This window comes from Gymnogyps californianus, chromosome 2, assembly GCF_018139145.2.
Source record: "Gymnogyps californianus isolate 813 chromosome 2, ASM1813914v2, whole genome shotgun sequence".
Classification (NCBI taxonomy): Eukaryota; Metazoa; Chordata; class Aves; order Accipitriformes; family Cathartidae; genus Gymnogyps; species Gymnogyps californianus.
The window spans coordinates 120804630-120825158 of NC_059472.1; the positions used below are offsets into that span (position 1 = coordinate 120804630).

A 20529-nucleotide genomic window follows, 5' to 3' on the forward strand; every position below is an offset into this window, starting at 1 on the left:
TGGGAAACATGCTAGTGTGTTTTCACAACAATAATTGTTGCAAAATTAAGAATTGCAATTCAGAACAATTGCAGAACTCAGTTGTTGTGGGTTGACAATTCAGACCCTGTAAGACCTATGCTGGGGGATACAAAACTTTAGTGTAAACACCTGCAGAAGTATAGAAGCATGAACTTCTCATTCTTGAGATTTTGGGAAGCTCCTTCAGAATCCTGGGGGTGTGACAGAGCTGTTAATTTGCTATATGCAGTGACTGGCTAATGAAACCACATTTGTGTTCAGCTGAAGATCTGTGAAGAGTATCTTTAAAAAGTGACACAGATTGTGCTTCGGGTTGATAAATGCTGATTTTTATTTATAAAAAATATGAAATTATGAAACTATATGAAAATAATTTTTCACTTAAAGTCTACACTTAAATACTGAAAGAAAATAGTTCCACTTTCTCAAGCTTTTTCAGGAGTGATTTCTGCTGAAAAAAAAAACTTTACTCCAGTTTTTATAAAGCAGGGTCATGCTGATCGACAGTGTGAAAACATACTATTACAATGTCTGGCAAATGTTAGTTTGCAACTTGCAAGATTTTAATTAAGCTATTTTTCACCTCTTTTTGAATAGATTTCACAAGGGAGATGTCCTTATCACAACAGCAACAGGGGTGATGTCTGAAGAGGAAGGAGAAAAATGGGGTTTAGTTCCAACCCATGCATATGCAGTCTTGGATATAAGAGAATATAAGGTATCAAGTAAAACTGAAGATGTTTTCAGATGCCTCTTTGAAACCTGTCTGCGATGGGTAGCTACTGATTTTTTGCTCTAATGGCTAATATAGTTTATTTTGTCTTGAGCTCCATTGGGAAATTCCAGAAAGCTTAATGATGGTGTATTTTCTTGAGCTATTGGTCCATATTCCATGTTAATATAAATATAAAAATTACCTTGACAAGATGAATCCAGCAATTTTATTTTGTATTTCTTTAGGGACTTCGATTTCTTCAGTTGAAAAATCCCTGGAGCCACTTACGTTGGAAGGGACGATACAGTGAAAATGACACAAGAAATTGGACCCCAGATTTACAAAAATACTTGAACTTTGATCCAAGAACAGCTCAGAAAATAGACAATGGTAATAAGGTTTAAGAATTCACTGTCTTTTCAGATAATATGGATCTTTGTGGTGTATCCCTGCAGGAAGATGGAAAGAAATGCTTAAGCGCAAGGAGAGGGAGAGTAAAACAAATAGTAGAAACTAAATAGCCCAAAAGTTTAGGAAGTATTTGTGTATTTAAATCTGTTATTACAAGTTTGTCTGGCATTTAAGTCATCTGGACTGTTTAATATATCTCGAATTCATTGACAAGAAATTACCTCCTTGCTTAAGTGTTGCTGTCTCAGTATCTAGGCATGGGGGAGTTCAGTGCAAAGATAACATTCTGACAGTAAGCTGTGTAATGCTGCTTTTTAATACATGAATCGACTTCGGGGGGGGTTTCCTCCAACATTGGCAAATGTGTATCAACATGCTTACTGTGATCGGTATTTAAATTAGTCTTGCCTGTATTTGAGGTTATGCACTGGAGGTAAGTGGGTTTTTTTCCCTTGCATTACATTAATATATCTATAAATAAATCTTTACATACACTCTATTTCCAGCTGTAAGAGTACATTGAGATCCGTCTTTGAGACAGTGGTACTACTATGTCACTGTCCAGAGAAACCACTTGGAATGATGCCTGGTGTTTTCCTGTCCCACCTTCCTTAGGGAGCAGAAGAGTGTAGCATCTGGAAAGTCAGTGTGGGTTTGCTGGTGGAGGGGCAGGTTGCTGACAGTTTAGAAATTCTGCAGAAGCTGCGTTTTACATTCAGAAAGAGATGTCTGCTCTCTTTATAGTATCCTAGTTGCTGTCTGTGTATCTCTGTGAGGGGGCCCTTTTGTTCAGTGCTACTCTATTTTGACAAGAGTATGCATCCAAACCCATTAAATTATAGCATTTATTGATAAGCCTTGTGCAAATGCATAAGGAAAACTTTTGATTTAAATATAAGACTAGCAGCCCTGATTTTGTGACAGTTATGAGAGACTAGCTCATTATTTATTTACCAATTCATTTAGCGAGGAATTTGTATCTGTAACATCTAGTAGTTAAAATTTATATAAAATTACATTAGTAATTTTAAGGGAGTTGTTTCTTCTGACTAGATTTACACTCTGGTCTTACTGTCTTAAGTGTGTAGCTATTATGACTGCATTTTTTTTTTAGTGCTGCAAGATCTACAACTGCCTGTGTCAGAGATTTGAATTATAAGGCTGTTACCTTTTTGAGAGTTCATTTCATCAGCTTGCAGGCATTGTTGTTGGCTGGAGTTGCAATTAAGGGAGCTATGGAGAATTAGAATAAATGCATGAGAATGTTGTAAAGATGAAGCAGATTCAGGGTGCCAAAGCAAGTCATGTAGGTGGTGGATGAAGTATCTTAGAAATACATTCAAACGTACTCACATGTTGATTGAATACATGATCATGCTGGATGACTACTGAAGTAGGTTGTTGAACTGGGGGAACCTGTTTGACTATGTAATTTTTTTTTTTTTCCTCAGAAACCTAGGAAAGGGGAAGGCAGGTCAGAATCACCTAATGATGTCTCTTTCAATATAACAGATTCTTTCATGCCTTCTGCTTAGTGCTTGAGAATGAAAAGCATTCTGACAGCTTCAGAAAGTCCTTGATGATAAGCAGAGACTAACTTGTTTTTCTTGGTTTAACTTGTTTGTTTTGGGGGTTAAGTTTAAATTTAGAAATTTGGGCAATGCAGACATTACTAGTAAGTTTTACAGAAATGTTGTTTTATATAAGCTATATCATTTGCCTGGAAAGAGACTTTTGAAAAACAAGTAAAATCAAGGTGTCTGGTGAGGAAACAATAACATTTCCTTTTTAGGCATTTTCTGGATTGCCTGGGAGGACCTGTGCCAGTACTATGATGTTATTTATTTGAGTTGGAACCCAAGTCTTTTTAAAGAATCTACATGTATTCACAGGTTGGTCCAAGAGATAAAACTTTTGTGTCGATATCTCACTAAATATTCTGATGTGGTGTTTCCTTCCTTCCATTCTTCCTAGTTACAGCTTGAAGAGGTTGAACTCCAACCATGCTCTCTTGAGCCTGACTTTACACTTTTAAATTCTCAGCCCAGACTTTGTTTTTGACTACTTCTGTAACATTGTTGAAACTCCAGTGACCTTTGTGATGTTGCTGTGGACCTAAGGTTGAGTAACCAGATTCTGACCTCAGTCCCACATCTCTCTATTGGAAGAGAGATCATATTTTTGTGCAGTCCGTCTTTACGCAGTGAGCAGACAGTGCTTGAGTGACCTAATTTTTATTTGAAATTCATTTTCCTGGCCAGTTGCAAGTCATTTGTGCAGTGCGTGTTGTCTTTACAGGGTGTGTTCACTGATGTCAGAGTAGTTTAACTCCATTTTTCACCAGTTGTAGTTATCATAAGTAATCTTCCTTGCCTGCTGATTTTTTTTTCTGAACATGATACCTGTCTCCTACCTAGTATCCATCACATTCAGTCTTTTTGTCACCCAGTTTGAGGGTAAGTGTGTGTGTCAGTTTCGGAAAGCAAGGGTTTCTCTGTTCTTCCATTCCGCTATACTGCACTTTGCCACTGCTTCCACACTGTTTCTGCGTTTGTTAGCTCTGCACAAGCTCCTTCATCCATAGTGCAACTGCTGAGCTTATCTGTAAAGGCTCCTTCCATCTTTGTGTTCAAATTAATTCTAAAATACACTGTAGTGATGTAGCAAGATGAGGTAATGTGTATGCTAATCTCAAAGCTCATCTATTAGTCTGTCTTTCCTTGTATTATTAGTGATTGTTGTGCCTCTGTAGGGAAAGGCCTAGCACAGTGGCAATTGCCATAAGAAGTGGAGTAATGGTGGTGATAATTGACTTATGAATAGCTTTATCCATTTGTGTTTCCAGCATGCCATGCTTTGCATTCAGTCATCAGCACTTTTTAGTTTTTCACACTGTTATTTTCCTTGTCTAGACAGTTCATGAGGCAGCAGGCAGATTTTGCAATAGGGTACCTCAGAGATCTTTCACGCTTCGTGCAGGCACCCTTCCAAACATGAAACAGATCAAATTTTAAAATAAAAATTACCTCAATAAAAAACTGGAGGAAAAAAATGTGGCAAGCTTTTGAAAGTAACCATAGCTTATATATGGATTTCTACAGTTACAAAAGCGTAAGTTTTTTCACTTAATATTGGTGTGTGCAATCATGACTATAATTGGGTAGCCCAGGCTCCTTGAATGGTTCAGCTTTTCCTGTGCTTTGTGTGGTTGCAGTCACCATGCCAAACAGACAAGCTGTTTGTATTTAGCATTTTTTATTATCACGCATGTACTGTAGTGAAGTCATTTATAAAACAAAGTTGTAAGATAATGCTTCTGACGCGATTGTATTATGTAACCACTGTCAGATTCCAGTAGAAAGTTAGCCTTCAGTAACTTTGCTACTGATAATAGATAGCTCTGTATATATGTAGGATTTGGAGTTAGTTTTCAAAGCACGAATTAGTATCTTACTTGTCTAATAACATGTCTGTATTACTTTTAGTACTTGGGATGCAAAGCAAGGTCCGGTGAAGGATGCCTACAGCCTGGCCAATAATCCTCAGTACAAGCTAGAGGTCCAGTGTCCACCAGGTGGTGCTGCCGTCTGGGTTCTGCTTAGCAGGCACATCACAGATAAGGTGCCGAATTCTTTTTCTGTATTATCAGTTCTGCAACATCTTCCGTAAATCTTTCCCTATAGCTTTCTGTTATTAGTATATTACTGCTTATGTTGTCATGGTCAGGTATGTATGCCTGCGTATGTGTATAAATTATAAATTCAGCAGGTGCATGTACCTACAAACAAGATTGTTGAAACAGACCCAGAGTAAAAATTGAGCTAAGTGATTATATTCTGCCATAAAGGTTCTGAAGTAACTTTGAATCTCGGGGCCTGAATCGTTATAAGTGAAATTAGTGGCAGTTTATTTACTTCAGGTATTTTAAAAAGAATTGGATCGAGTATCTCGATAAACACAAATATCAGATCATACCGTGTGGTGACAAAAGGGGGTGACAGAATGTGTACTTGATTCTGATTAAGCATTAGTTATGTTCCACAGAAGTGTACAATTCTACTTGATTTGTGTTTTTTATAGGATGACTTTGCACACAATCGGGAATTCATTACAATGGTTGTATACAAGACTGATGGCAAAAAAGTTTACTATCCAGGTTAGTGTACCTTAATTATCAAGATTATGTTAGAAATAAATGAAGAATTGCAAAGGATTTTGTGGAGAGAAAAGGCATTTTTTGCTTTAAAACTAGATGCCTCACTCTTAGAGGTCAATCTTCTGAAATAGTTGTTTAGCTCTGTTTGACCACCTTCAACAGTCTACACTGAAGGAATAAACCAAGCTGTACATGTTGGAAGCATGCTAAGAGGTCTACATAGTCCTGCTGACACTTACTTTGGTGCAGCATTTTCTTTATTGTTCTCTTTATTTTGCAGTGGCAGTAGGGAGAAGGGAGGGAACAGATGTTGTGCTTCTGTTTATCTGATAGCGTAATTATTTCCCACATTTGTGAAATTATTTAAAGGTTTACGGCTTCCACTAAATGAAAATAATCAAGGTTAATTGTTCTATGAACTTGGCTTATTAAAGTACCTAAGCAAGCTCATGAGATACAGCTGAACACTTCAACATATTTCAAAGTATCAGGTATGGAATGTTTAAGAAAAATACTTAGATGTTCAAATTTTATCAAAGTATTACTCTTGGTCATTATAGGTCAGATTCTACTCACCTTCAGAAGAAGGGGCTTGGCTTTTGGAGCTTTGTTGTAGCTGTGAAAAAGCCATGTATGTTTTATTTCAAGACAGATAGCAGATCTGAAACACAGGTTGAGACACAGGAAGTAAAGGTAATGCCCAGCTTGAATGGATAGGGTAGACCACAACTTTAAGAGCTAATAATATCATATTTTTATTTATTCTTTACGTCAAGTTAGACATCTCTGTAAAAATATTCTTTGGAATAATTCAGTGAAGGTGCATCCTAAGGCAGGTAGGATTTGGCCTGTTGCTTTTACAAATAGGGAACCTCTTTAGAACCAGGGTTGCATTCAGGTAGCAGCTCATGCAACAGGTAATAGCAACAATTAATTGGAGAGTAGCTTTTAAAGCTCTTTTCACCAAAGAATGGAATTTGTGGGTTTTTTCCTATTGGAACGGCTGGTAAGGGTTGCATTGTTCATCTCTGGTCTTGTTCAGTGAACTCTGCCGACCACTTCCCCTAGAATCCAAGCTGTCTTTCTGCAGAAAGCATCTGTTGAGACCTAACCAAATCATCATCTGTTTTTGCAAGACCTGATCTTGTTAAAGCATCTGCTTCTCCTTACAGCCCAAGACTTGCTTCTGGTGTTGCTAATACTTGTAGCAGGGCTTATTTTACACCTGTGTCTTACTGAAAATGTTCTTAAGTAGGCAAACCAAACAGATTTTTGTAGTGGGAGGGAATTGTTCGGTTGTGCTTGAAAGAGACAGTCTTCCAGTAAGGCCACTAGCAAGAACTGGATGATTCATATGTTTTGTCTCGCTACCCAAACTCTTTTATAAACTTTTAATCTCATGAGCTCAAACTTGTTTAAAACCTTTTTCCATGGAAACAGATTGGTCAAGCTGCAGTATTATTTTTACCATCTGTTAAAATGAGATCAGAACAAAGCAGGTTAATCCTTTGGCAGTGAGGCCGAGATTTCCCATTCCTAAGCTTCTCGTTGTTTTATATTAATCCTTTCCCCTCTCCCATGTTGCTTTGTGGCAGAAAATAAAAGGACGTGATCCTGAGCCTATTGAAGTAATTGGTTAGACTTGTTCCTGCTTCACTGAAATTAAAAGAAGTCTGGAAAGAACCAATTAGAGGCCAAATAACAAATTACATTGTCTAATTATAAAAGCAAATATTTGGGATGTTTATAATAAGTACCGCACGTGCATTGGTACTGGGATGCAACTACATCTGTGTAATGATCACAAGGATTTGGAGAGAGAGAGAGAGAAAGTGTGTGTGATTTAATTAAAGACATTAACATGTTTTAAAGTCTTGTTTACCCAATGGCCAAAGATTTTGGCAGCTTGCATTCTCCAGCCAATGGAGAAGGAACAGACTCCTCAGAGATTTTTAAAGAGTGCTCAAACATTCCTTATCTTTCTCTTTAAATTTCAACATAATCACAGTAGGTCTTCTTTGAGTAGTGATGTTGGTGGGAGGTGGATAAGCAGTTCTTGCAAGTCATGGGATTTAAGCTGTACTTTCAAGTGCAGAATTTGTGTCCTGTCACGTGTGATGTACCTCTCCTGAAAATGATAGTTGCTCTTAAGATTATCAGTCCTTTTTATGAGCAAATCTTGAGGCTCTGTTCTTTTGAGAGCACTCAGGTCTGCTTACAGTCTAACCTTAGTACCAACAATCTGACTTTCCTGGCAAAATTCACTGATATAAAATGGCTAACAAGTTTACCAAGCTGGGGGATTTTTGATCGGGGAAAGGTGTTCATCCTTTTCTTTTTCAGCTGATCCTCCTCCGTATATTGATGGTATTCGGATTAACAGTCCTCATTATCTGACCAAGATAAAGCTGACCTCTCCAGGGCCCCATACATTTACCTTAGTGGTGTCCCAGTATGAGAAACAAAACACTATCCATTACACCATCAGGGTATGTACTGTTGGTTTCATAACAAATGTAAACAATTAAACTATAAAGCATCCTTTATTTGTAAGTTTGATAAAAAAGTGTACTTATGGATCGATACTGTTATTTTGGGGAGGAAGGCTATGAACGATGGAGCAGAACCACTGGATGAAGTGTTTGATAATGTTCTCCATTTGTAGTTAAGACAATATAGTGTGTGTGGTTTTAGTAATGAAATTTTAGTAATGAAATCAGCTGAAAAGTACTTTCATTTCCTAGAATAAAAAATTAATATCTGTGTACAGGCAAAGCATTGGCTCTCTATGTATCCAAAATAAGCCAATTTTAGATGCCAGTTAGGATTTAAAGTTTTTTGACTCCTCTAAGTCCTTGAACTCAGTATTTGGGTTTTTCTATAACTGCAGAGTCATGTGATGATCAATGCTAGATGTCTCTTTTTGTCACTGAAAAAAGTAAAATGCAGATTGTTTCCATTTTGCTTTTTTTTTAAGAAAAATTAAGTAGAACTAAGTCTTGGTAGTCCCAGCACTATTCTGGATTTTGAGTTTCAGACAGGGTCGCCTGATGAGTAATATAGGCATGTAGTGAACAAGTATCTAAAAATGATGTGTAGGCAGTTCTGCTTTTTTTAACATGTCATGATTTCATATGAAAAGTGCCAGATGAATGTGTGACCATCTTCTTCTTCTTTTACAACACAGGTGTATTCCTTGTGCAAGTTCACCTTTTCCAAGATTCCTACACCTTACACCATTTCCAAACGGGTAAAGAAGTATTTTCTTTTATGGGTCACTGGATAATAATTCTAGTTTGGCTTTTCCTTATTTGAGATATACAAGGTTTTTAAGTATATTTTTATACTACTGCCCAAAAAATGCCAGCTTAGGCCATCTTCTAACAAACAAAACTTCTTAACTAAAGCTTAATCTAAGCTTCATTAGTACAAGACCAATCCTGTACTTAAATTACATATAATTTGCCAAACAATTAGCTGCACTGTTAGCATAATTCATACCAACATAAAAGTCCTTGGGCTGGCTCACTCTGTTCACACCACTCTGGATGGATGGCAGCTTAACTTTCACCGGCATTTGGTATGTAAGCTCCACCTTCATTGGAGAGCGTGTTGCTATAGCTGTACCACTGCAGATATACTGTGAAGCCTTTGTAGAATAGACTGGCCTTTAGAATAACAACCTGTACCCTGATATGTAATTACTCTGCAGAGATCAGATTGTGCTAGTACTACTGCAGAGTAAAAACCCTGCAAAAAAGCGTTGCTCGTTTTCCCTTGAGAGAATTGCATGATTTTCTTGGAAAAACTCTTGGCACGATGGGACAAAATCAGCAATGGCACACCAAAGGCACCAGTAGCAAGACTGTGACAAACGGACTTAGGATGGCAGTATCACAATACATTACTGTTCCTAAATTTTGTGAAGACATCTCAAAGGTCTGGAACAATTGGGATAAGCGCTCACATTGCTGAACAGGATCAAGGCAATATACCCATGGTACATTTTGTGTAGAAATGCTCCCTGAGAGTACAGCAGCAGGGGCAAGAGCAGAAAACTTGACTGAAATTAAGTCAGAAGCCCAGGCAGTTTTGGGGCCAGCTGCTGTTCATATTTCAGCTGTCAACGTGAACTGCAGTTATAGCTTCAGCTGAAGTACAAATATAGCCAAGAGCTCACAGGATAAAGTAACTTGCATGTATTTTCATGTATTAGCAATTTTATCCTCAAGAAAGAATAAGCCAGTAGCTGCTAATTTTAATCTCTGTATGTACCATGCATACCCTGGGGAATCCTACTATAGGCAGAAGTCTTCTGTCCAAACAGTAACTTCTTCAGGAAGGGAGAAACAAGGCTAGTTTGAGCCACAGTGGAACGGTCAATTTTCTAGGACGCTCATGCCTGAAGCCAAGGATTTCCATTACTGTGTGTGGTCAGGGGGACACGTTGGTTTGCAGCTAGGCTCTTGAGTTCAGACAGTGTATCGTACCAGCTGTTATTTCTGGAACAGCCCCTTGAAGCTAGCCTGTTCTGGAGAACAGTAAGTGGCTAGAGAGATTCCTGGGAACAGTGAGATGATTTGCTTGGTTCTTCCAGAAACCATTGTGCTTTTTAGATCTTAAAAACTGGGCTTAGTTTGGGGGACTGCTTTAAGAGGTCAAAAACTCATTGAAGGTGACCAGCCTGTTTGAGGCAGGACATTTTTTTTATGTTGTATTATGTTTCAAAAGAAAATTAAGTATGTGGAAACCTCCTGTTAATACTTTGAAGATGTCTGTCTAGTATTCAAATAAAAGACATGTTCTATCTATCTAAGGCCAGCTCTGTCTTTATGATTAAATACAAAAAGTTAGTTGCCTGTGCTTAATGCTTATTTGGTGCTTGCTTAGCAGTCAGTCATCACACTTAAAACAAGCAGAGAACTAATTCACAGTTTACCAGTAAAATAAGTTCTGTTTGTTAGCTGTCTTATACTAAAGTTGAGTGGTCACCTCTGGAGCTCACCAAGCCCTAGGGGGATTCCTGGAACTAAGTGCAGCGGAGGTGGAAAAGACCTGGAAAGCTAACAGCACACAGCAGTTTTAGGTTCCTGAGTGGTAGCATGGTGGGGGGAGAGAAATCCCCCTTGCTTCCAAACTTGCCATGTTTGAGGTTTTTGGACACTGAGTAAAGGAATTAAATCACAGGAAAAAAATGTTGCTCCTTGCTGATGTGACAGAAAGGGGAGGGAAGTAACAGGAGAAATGGATCTCAGCTATGAATTTGTGTGAATGCCTGGCACGTCTTACAAGTGTAACCTTTCAGTTTAATGACTAGCAGGAGGAACTTGCAAACAGATGGCCTGTTTCTCAAAGTCTGAGCAGCATTTTTCCTCTTGAATGTCTTTGTCCTTGTGGAATCTGTCCTTATGGGTATCTTGTCTCCTGTAATGCTGATTCTGAGAGTGTATAGAGGTGAATGGCCAGGGCTGGAGGCAGCAATTTCAAAAGCAAAGGTTACAACACAGGTAGTGTTGTACTTCCTGTACCGCTGTTGTTTCTCATTTAGCGCAACAGAGGAGTGTCTGAGCAAAAAAACATAACCTGCATAGTCCAGGTTATGGGACAGATGGGAATATAGATCTTCCGTTAGATGCAGTTTGTCATAGTCAGAAGCAGTCACTTGTTATTTAGTATAAGCTGAAAAAATACAGTACACTTCTAAGGGATCTAAGGCTTTGATTGAGGTGGGTGGAGGACTGCAGTGAAACTTTCTGAACACTTAACACAGTCTTTCACTTGCACTTTAAAAATTAGGAGAGATTACTAAAGTCAGTGACCTCTAAAGTGAGAGGAGCCTCTCGTCTTGTTTGTGTGTATAGATAAGCAATACAAATCCTCAGGATATAAAGTATTTTCTGTACTTTTTACTTCTTTCAGGTTAATGGACAGTGGAAAGGTCACAGTGCTGGAGGATGTGGAAATTTCAGAGACACCTACAAAAATAACCCCATTTATCAATTCCAGCTGGACAAGAATGGACCGTTGCTAATTGAACTACGGGGACCAAGGTTTGTAGAGAATAAGCGTGCATCAACACAGCGAGAGTATTACATGCTAAAGATAAAGCTTTGTCAGTATCCTCCATGAGGAGGGTGGGAAGCTCCCTGAAAATCCAGAAGACAAGGTATGGGGAGGTAGCTCAGATTTAGTACTAGTTATGTTTCTAACATCACCATCAATAGTGATTTAAACCTGCACATTTAAACTTTGATTTAAACCTTTCCTACAAGGAAAGCAGGAGCTGCCTTTCTCTTTAGTTTTGGGGTCTGAGCAGAGCTAGGCTTTGCACAGAAGGGAAGAAGGTACAAAGGACTTTTTCTTCCTCTTAAAACTAATTATGATCATAATTTCTTTTCTTTTGTAGTAGAGCTAATATGCAGGATACTAAACCCTTACAGGCTCTCAAACAATGGCCTATGCAGTAGCTTCAGCTCTGAAAGTGCATTTACTGTGCCACTAGCAGGCCAGGAGAAGTATTGGATGTCAGTGCCCTATAGAGTAGACCTACGCAGGTCAAATTACTTTGGCAAAATTCATGATCTACCTCAAAATACCAGTATACAGCGCTTCTAAATAGCAACATCTCCTGACATGCAGTCAAATGTTTATCTTTTGCAAAGCTGTACAGTGGGGCCTCACAAAACGGCAGGACTTTTCTATCCATCCTCCCCTCTTTGAGGAAACCCCTTCTCTCATGAAATGAAAATGAGTGCAAAGGTGTGGCTATACTGCTCCCACTGACTGAGTGGGGTTTTTGTATGCATTTTTTTCTGCACTTGCAGATCATATTTGGGTAGTTTGAATGACGGGGGCAGTGGTAGCTGTCACATGCGTCAACAGGTAGTACACAAACTCTCCCAAGTTATAGTGCAACATGAGAAACTCTGCTGAGATCACTGACATCGATTCCTCTGACAGCGATCAGATCACACCCCATGATCTGTGCCATGTGGCACAGGAGTGCGTCACCACAAGTTTAACTGCTTGAAGTGTGCTTAAATGCAGAGGCAGACTTCGAGCAGGCATTTTCCATATAGTCTAGTTCCAAACCTGAAATGTGTTCTGCCTTCCTCCAAATTCTACAGTCATGTCAGGGTAAGTTTGACTCAGCGTTTCTGTCACAAATGTGACAAAACTTTTAGATGTCTTCCAGTTATACTGTGTAGGTTTTTAATAAATAGCCCTCTTCATAGTAATCCTGATGACCCAAATAACTAAAGTAACAGTCTGTCACATCACTTGCAGGCAATACAGCGTTGGTTTTGAACTCGTCATGGTCTCGACTGTAGGAGATCCTGGTTCCTATGGCTTTCAGAAAAAGAGCAGTGGTGACTACAGGTAATACTCACTTAATGAAGTCTTAGAGGTTTGAAACATACTTCAGATCTTGGTTCTAACAGGTAGTTTCTTTTATCATAGGTGTGGATTTTGCTACTTGGAAGTGGAGAACGTATTTGCTGGAGTTTACAACATTATCCCCACCACATTCCTGCCTCAACAAGAGGGTCCTTTTTTCTTAGATTTTAACAGTGCTACTCCTGTTAAGGTATCACAGCTGCAGTGAGGAGACAGATCTGTGCATTACCATTTAAGGAGGTGTTCTTGATCTGTCCTACAGTCTGAGAACAGGTGAATAACTCTTACTATACATATGCATAAAAGAAAATTACATTCTAAGTTATAGCCAAAAGCATGGAATCACTGATTTGCCAGTTAATTGTAGTAGACAGTTAGCTGTGGTTTTTGCTGCTATGGTGTTCGAGTGAGCACTGTTCAACAGGCTCATGAATGGGCTAAAATGCTTATATTCAAATGAACTGGCAGAACTCAGTTTATTGCAGTTTTTCCACACTTCAAAGTCTAGTAAGTTAAGAGAAAAACTAACATTGAAATTCTCTTCTCCCAAAATACAGGGTCTATGGGTTTAAGATTTTATTCTTAAAAGTAAACATGTAAGAAAAAATATTCTTGTGTATTCTGCTTATTCAGTCTCAGGACCAAATAGCTTTTACTACATATTTGTGCTGCTATTTATCTTGAATGTTTTCAGCATTGAACTAGTTCTCACATCTAAATGTAAATTTACTACTGCTGAGCAGGTAGTATTTCAGACTAACATGCTCAGCTTATCTAGAATATGTATATAGGAGTAAAGGAAAAGGAAGATTCCTGCTTTACCTATTTCTAAAAGAAAAGCGATGGCTTCACTCATGTTACATGTACTTTGAGAGCTGTTATTTCATGTCTGTATTACTTTACACATAATATTACAGCACAACGTACTCTATGGCTTTCTTCCTACTAGCTGCAAGACCTAGCTTGATCCAGATCAGCAGTAAAATCAGGAGGTTAGCCAGCAGTAGCGTACAAACAGCGCAGCACACCCTTTGTGAAAGGTTTTCATCTACAGGTGCACTGTAAGATTCTCTGTACCTACTGAGGTAGTCTCATTGGCTGGTGAGAGGAGATAGGGAACTACCCACCACCAGCATCCCAGCAAAGAAATGTTTTATTCTTATCATTTTTATAAGTATTCAGCCTGTAGGGGAAGGATCATTTAAACCTCTCCCTCTAATAAACCACAGCCACAAGAAATGCATTTGCTGCTCCCATTATACAAGACATCTTTTAAAAGGTACCTTTTTCTTTTAAGTTGAAACCAGTGAATGAATTGAGCACTTGGCCAGTGTCATCAATAGGAGTAGGGTCAGAGTTCTTAAGAAAATAGTGGAAGTGGGATTAGTCCAGAATAAGATTTTTTTAGACGCCTACTATCAGTGCTCGTCCTCCAGGAGATCTATATACATTGTATCTGAAGAGGCTTAAAGATAACCAAGTTTTTCTTTTTAATTTAAATACTAACTGCCTCACTGATGCTAAAATGCATTGGGTTTTGTCCTTTTACAAATGGCAGACTTAAAATTCCACTATATTTGGCAGTTGGGGGAGGATGTTTTTAAAACAGCCATAGGAGGTTCTTTGCCATTCAGGTTGGTTTGACGGTTTTCCAAGCAAAAAGGTAGCATTTAAATCTTATTGTAGAGCACAGGTGCCATTTGGTCATTGGGAAACTGAGCACACATGCTACAGGAGCACCAGAAATATTACCTGTGGGCTAAAATTGTTCCCGTAGAAGTCTGCTCTTAGCCCTCTCCAGAAAGTACAAGATCCTTTTGTTTCATTTCCTTCATCAGACAGCTGCTTTTAACAAATGTCTAGCTTTAAAAGGGCATGGAAAACACATGCCTTTCTGACTGCAGTTCTCTCAAAGACCATCTGGGCTAGGAAATTTGTGACAAGTTTGTCACAGTGTGACTTACCTTCTTTTGCAGGGAAGTTACTGATGATTATTGCAACAAATCAACAGAGGGAACAGCATGGGCACAAGCTGAGCAAAAAAACAGATTAGGTTCTTTGTGGTTATCCTTGACTTTTGGGAGTACGCGCCAAGGACTGCTTCATCCCTACAAAATTAAAATTTCATTCAACTCACATTTTCCCTACAAATTTATGTTAAGTTTTTAGCTCGGGCTAAACCAGAGTGGCAATGGAGTCCCGCATATATTTTATCACCTATGAAGTTAGAGGTAGTTAGGAAGTCTCAACTGTGTATCTTTTTGACAGTACAAAAGGCAGATGCCGGAACTGCCAGCTTTCAGTACTGAATTCTTGCACATCCTCTGCTGTTTGAGATCAAGCTGGTAGACTTGCCTACAGTAAAATCTGTTGTTCGTCTTCTGTAGTTGGTTTCTACTCTGCAGGAAGGGGGTTTTCTTTCTTCCTCTCCCCCCTCCCCCCCCCCCCCCCGAGCACAAGCTAGTGCCAAAGCTTATGCTGGATGAAACAAGCATAAGGCTCAGCTTCCATACTGTGCTAAACTAAAAGCAAGGAATGTACTCACTTTCTTAATGCCAGACAAAGGCATTAAGGACAAAGGATCCTGTCCCCACCAGGATACACTAACATTTCTTACACGTACAGTACAGTCAGTGGATTGGGCTCATCCCCATAAATGCACAGGATTTAAGCTCAGTATCAGTGTCCTTTTATAACGCAAGTCCTATTCAAATATTGCACCTACATAGGCTACTAGAATACCATCACTGTACATTTCCCTTCAGATATAGGACAGAACACTCAGGTGGAGTATTTAAAAGGAAATACAAAATATTCTTATAAATTCTAGTCTACAGATTCTGGTTGTGGCAAATTAATTTTACAACAAAATTTTCTTGCCCTTTTTTCTTAGGAAAAAAATGTTCCTGTAAGCACTTATGATTTCCTCTGGTATTTTCTGTCAAATATGTACTTCTATATTTTTTCTACAAATAAATCAGGAAAAATTATTGGAAACTGAACTGATCCTTAGATTTTAACACAGCCTCAGGCCAATTTCTTTCCCCTATACTGTTTAGCATTTTTTGATCCGTATGACAGAGAATATTAAATGCTGATGTAAGCATGGAAATGTTACGCAGCGAGACTTTTAGAAAGGAATAAGGCCTGCGTGGGCAAAAATTTAAGTAGCTGCACAACAGCTCAGACTGTAACAAAGGTATATTGGTCATGTTACTTTACTTCCAGTTAGACAGTCCTGCACCTCTTGACCCTTAAGTCTTCTCTGCCTGTAAACATGCAATTCAAGCTTTTAAACATTAAAATACAAAGCCTCATAAAATATACCAACAAGCATCCTGCACTCCTAAGTTGTTTGTCACAGACTGTACAGTTCTGAACTACTGCCTGAGCTACAGAACGAGGGGGATAACTGACAAAATGAAAGACAGTTGCTGTAAGGGGCTTTAAGAGGATTTACACTTTCTTTGATTCACTAAGGGCAGACTACTACAAAGAAATGATTTTTAATTCTCTATCAGTGGTGCAGAGGGATAACTGGAGATAGCCTCTTCAGAAGTTTTGACATTCTCCTTACTTATGCACTGCAAAGCCTTTTCTGTGTAATTTTTTTTAAATCCCACTTTAAAGCTCCATACAAGACCCCATAATGCTGCTGTTTGTAGTTCAGAGTGAGACACCCCCGGCGACACACACATCCCCCAGTTTGTTTTGTTAGGAAGACACAGGTTAATCTGATCCATCAGTTCTCAAAGACTGAGTGAGAGGTAGTACCATGGCTGAATGGTACCAACAGCTTCTATCCCATCTGCCTCATGAGCCCAAGATTCAGTCCTCATTTCCTGATGCAAGTTTCATGTAACTATTTTGTACAGTAATTATGCACTTGACCACACAATCTATGCGGTGTTTGAACAGCCAGCTATTTAGAACTACGTTTGTGTACATACAGTAGAGGTTTTCATTGCTTAGTCAAAAAGGACATTTAAATTGTTTGATAATACCAAAGAGAAGTAGAATTCACATTTGCTTTATACACTCTCACTTCAGGGCAGCTGAAGTGATCACATATACTTTGATACACCAGAGGCTTATTTTTATACCCATGAAGGCAGCTACCATCATGTTACACTTCAGAATGCATAAAGAGCTCCAACAGAAAAGTAACTGGAGAAAGCTTGTTCATTTACCTGTACTCCATAGTGATGTATGGTCATTTAAGTTTGTCATATTTATAATTATGGCTTTTATGAAGTTTTAAATAAAATGAGTTTTCCATTAATTTATTAGACACGCAGTTCTGCCTGTTTGCTTGCACGTCTGAAGGGTGATTTACCTGCCAAGTCCAAGGGTCGCCAAAGGAAGAAGGCTGCAGCAAGATCTTTAAACAAATCTTGCAAAAGCGTGGTGTAAAAGTAAGGGTATGGTGGGTTCCACACCCTTTCGTACTTCCTGATCAATGGTTTTAGCCTGCTGGGAGCTGAACCCGGTCAGGACATAAGCAAGGCAGCGCACGCAACTATTTTTATATCCTGCTGAACATAAAATTAATTCATTGCCCCAGTGCAGGGAGTTTGGGTTTCCAGTCTGAACTGGCAAGATGAGAGGAAGTTTGATAGCAAGACAGGTTAAAAAAACAAAACAAAAACCAAACACCACCAAAAACACACCCAAACAACCCAGGGAAATGTAATAGGAGTTGACTGGCAAGTCTGCAAAAATAAGATGTTCAACCACAAATACCTCTGCTAATTTTTCTGACTGTATGCAGCACAGACAATAGCTTAACTACAAAAGTTTAAGTAAAAGCATTTAATACAATGTGGCACTTCTGTACTGCTTTTCATTTTGTATTTAATACTGTCAATCCCAGCTTCTCCCCAAGCATTGGTCACATCAGAAGTTGGAACCACAGACTTCTTTCCTAAGCTTTTATTGGGCTGGGAAATGCTACCAATGGCAGAGTTCAGCCTTCAGGTCTGAATGTATAAATATTTAAAGCTGTTGCAGCTGAACAGCTGTAATGTGTTGAATCTAATTTTTATGAAAACAGGTTTCTTTACCTCCAATTCTGCATGGCCTTACAGCAAATTTCAGCAGCATTAAGTACAGAGGTGTTATGTAACAGAATACCTTCCTCTTTTCTGCATACTAAGGGATTTTGGAAAACGTGGCTAAAGCTCTGGTCTCGCGCGGTTCAGAATAAAAAGTGAATCATGGATGCAGGGACTGAGGAAGCTGGAAGGAGGTAACAGTTGTCCACATACTGCAAAGGAATCCAATGCCAAAGAGAGCGACGCCGGGCTGCAGTCTTCAACTGGAAGCGGATATTTTAAAGACTAAACTCGCTGCGGGAGAAGATTCAGTTCTTAGCGCTTGAGATACACTTAGCTTGCACAGACTCGAAATGTGGAAAACAAAAGTGTTTACTGTAGTGTGAAGAATTTTACATTAACTTTGAGAATAGATACACAAGCCGTGGGCAGGGACGAAATACAACAGGACTGCAAAAACATAGAATAGAAAATACTTTGGGGGCAATACTAAAATTCCCATCAAATTAACAATATAAACTGACATCTTAGATAAAATGGTGCTTTCAGAAATGCTTAGCCACCAAAACTGAAGAGCCCTAGGATTTTTACTACCACTTATTAGCATAATTACCAGACACTACTACTGCCTAACAGCTGCTGGCAAAACATGCCTGTGCCCTTTCTAGTTTTATTGAACACTTTCTCTAGGGCTACTAAAATCCCAAGTCCCTTTAACAGTTATAAAACCCCACACAGTACAACCTACGAAGAAGCTTAAGAACACATTGTCAATCTACACTGGCAATTCCGTTTCTTCATGCATATTTCAAAGGCGCATCCCTTATCATCACTGTTCTGAAAACATCTACGACTCCCATTTTTGAGCAAAAAACCACTTAAAGTGCTGAAAAATAATACTTCACTTCTCAGGGGAGGGGAAGGGCAGGGGGCCAATCAACTCTTTTTGGTCACTGGAATCACCCGCAGAGTCCAAGCCAGACTCGGGAAGGTGGCTGGAAGGGGCCTACCACCGCTGAGCGTTACCATCCCCTTTCTGTCTGTCTGTCTCTTAACACCAGTTCTTACAGGCGTGACTCATCTTTATCCTTTCTGTGAGCACCAAGGGAAGAGTGAAGGCTTTTAGACCCCACACATGCAACAGCTTTCCTGTATACAAAATATTTCTACAGTTTCAGCATAATACAGACAAATACAGATGTTTAAAGAATATGCCACTTATACTTGAGAGATCCACTGTATCTAAAGAGCATTTCATTCTACAAAACTGAAGCCAAACCGCTCTCTGCAAATGTCTGGCTTGAATTTCAGACCCCCTACTGGCATGAATTTACACGGGAACATTACTAGTTATTGCTTCAGCCAGGCTGCTACAAAACAATTTACAAAGTCTGTGAAATATGAGCACAGCTTAAACAGTTGGTAACTTGTCCGGCCTACAAAGGATTTACTGAATAAAAACTTCAGCCCTCCACATCAATTAGACTTCTTAGTGCAGTTTTAAATTCTTAGAGTAAACGCTTAAGATTTGGCATATATTATTGGCACAATGTTCTTTAAACACTTAGAAGTTCATGTATAAATATTTATACTCCCATTAATCAGGACAGGGCACAAGAAGGACTCAGCCAATCTGGGCAGCTTTTCTGCCTGCGCATATCCCCTCTTTGATTTTCATGCACTGAAGGGAGAGCTGCTTCATTCGGTTATCCAAAGCCAGCCCCTCAGCGGAGCTGCTCCTGTTGCTGCTCCTATTCTTGTTCACTCTGTCGCTTGTCTTGTTCTCAGCCCCTTCTGCCCTATCCCCTGCAAAGAAAGGATTAAACTAGATGTTAAACCCGGATTTCATTCTGCAACTTAAGCTTCAAGCGGGTGCCTCTGCAGCTTCCTTCACCAAAGCGCGCAAAAAAAATATAGGAGCAGGAGCAAGACGCTTTAACGAAACCGAAGTTGGCCTTCCAAGCTGCGCTTGTCTTGTGCACTGCATCAGCACATTACAGTGTAAACAGCCTTAGGTTGGAGTACACAAGAGCGGTGGTAATCCTCTAGTCTGAATTTGTCAGCAAGGGCTGGCAGAGCCTGCAAGAGATTCCTTTTGGCACGTTATTTCGTTTTTTTTTTTCCTGGAAAGCAGGATTTTCAGCAAGCAGGACAGTAATTTAAAAAAAAAAAAAAAAAGTCAGATTTTCCTTAAAATAAACATACCATCAGAATCCCACTGATCACTTATTTCGTGAGGAACCTCGAACCCCACCACTGAGACAGAACTGGGGAACCTTCCCAGCCAGGAGAAGAATAATTAAAACATTTTAGATGTCATCGTTAACTGTGGGATGCAGGGCCTTCAAGAACTGCCTTCCCCAAGGAAGCGGCCAGCGGGTCAGAGCTCAGTGAGCTGGCGATATGCCTAGGGGAGCTGAGAAGGTTTTCCTGCTCCCTTTATAAAGCTGAAAAACATTGGCCCAGGGCGTATCCAGCTGTGCGTACCTCTTTCAGCTTCGCACTCGGGGGAGGATGCCCCGCTGCATTCGCTTCGGGGGCCGAGGACAGGAAAGATCATCCCGAACTCAGAGAGGGATACAGGGCTGGGCAGATCCAGGCTTCCAGGTCGCGTCACAGGAGGAAACTGAGCGGGCACCTCGCAGGGGCTCGTAGGACCAGAGCTGAAGCTGGACACCGACTGAGTTTCCGAATCTTCTTCGGATATGAAGCTGCTGCCGTTGTCATCCTCAAACACTTCTGAAGCCACTGCAATGTTCAAAGAATATTCCAGT

The 20529-nt window shown here is 39.5% G+C and overlaps 2 protein-coding genes across 6 annotated transcripts in view; one reads left to right on the forward strand and one right to left on the reverse strand.

Moving 5' to 3' along the window:
- The window catches only part of CAPN7 (calpain 7), a 34158-nt gene extending 19023 nt beyond the window's left edge, over positions 1 to 15135 (forward strand). For 2 of the 5 annotated variants that reach the window (XM_050891168.1, XM_050891169.1), the window contains 10 exons: positions 619 to 739; positions 982 to 1126; positions 2940 to 3039; positions 4633 to 4768; positions 5228 to 5303; positions 7647 to 7792; positions 8491 to 8553; positions 11223 to 11353; positions 12591 to 12683; positions 12765 to 15135. In XM_050891168.1, the coding sequence (XP_050747125.1) occupies positions 619 to 739; positions 982 to 1126; positions 2940 to 3039; positions 4633 to 4768; positions 5228 to 5303; positions 7647 to 7792; positions 8491 to 8553; positions 11223 to 11353; positions 12591 to 12683; positions 12765 to 12909 (1156 nt within the window). In that variant the 3' untranslated portion in view covers positions 12910 to 15135. The remainder of the gene's footprint in view (positions 1 to 618; positions 740 to 981; positions 1127 to 2939; positions 3040 to 4632; positions 4769 to 5227; positions 5304 to 7646; positions 7793 to 8490; positions 8554 to 11222; positions 11354 to 12590; positions 12684 to 12764) is intronic. The other 3 variants (XM_050891171.1, XM_050891173.1, XM_050891172.1) reach the window with 2 other exon arrangements.
- A 2974-nt stretch (positions 15136 to 18109) lies between these two features.
- Positions 18110 to 20529, reverse strand: part of SH3BP5 (SH3 domain binding protein 5) — a 56008-nt gene continuing 53588 nt past the window's right edge. The window contains exons 8-9 of the mRNA XM_050892679.1: positions 20243 to 20503; positions 18110 to 19561 (exon numbers count right to left, since the gene is read on the reverse strand). Coding sequence (XP_050748636.1) covers positions 19380 to 19561; positions 20243 to 20503 — 443 coding nt within the window. The 3' untranslated portion in view covers positions 18110 to 19379. The remainder of the gene's footprint in view (positions 19562 to 20242; positions 20504 to 20529) is intronic.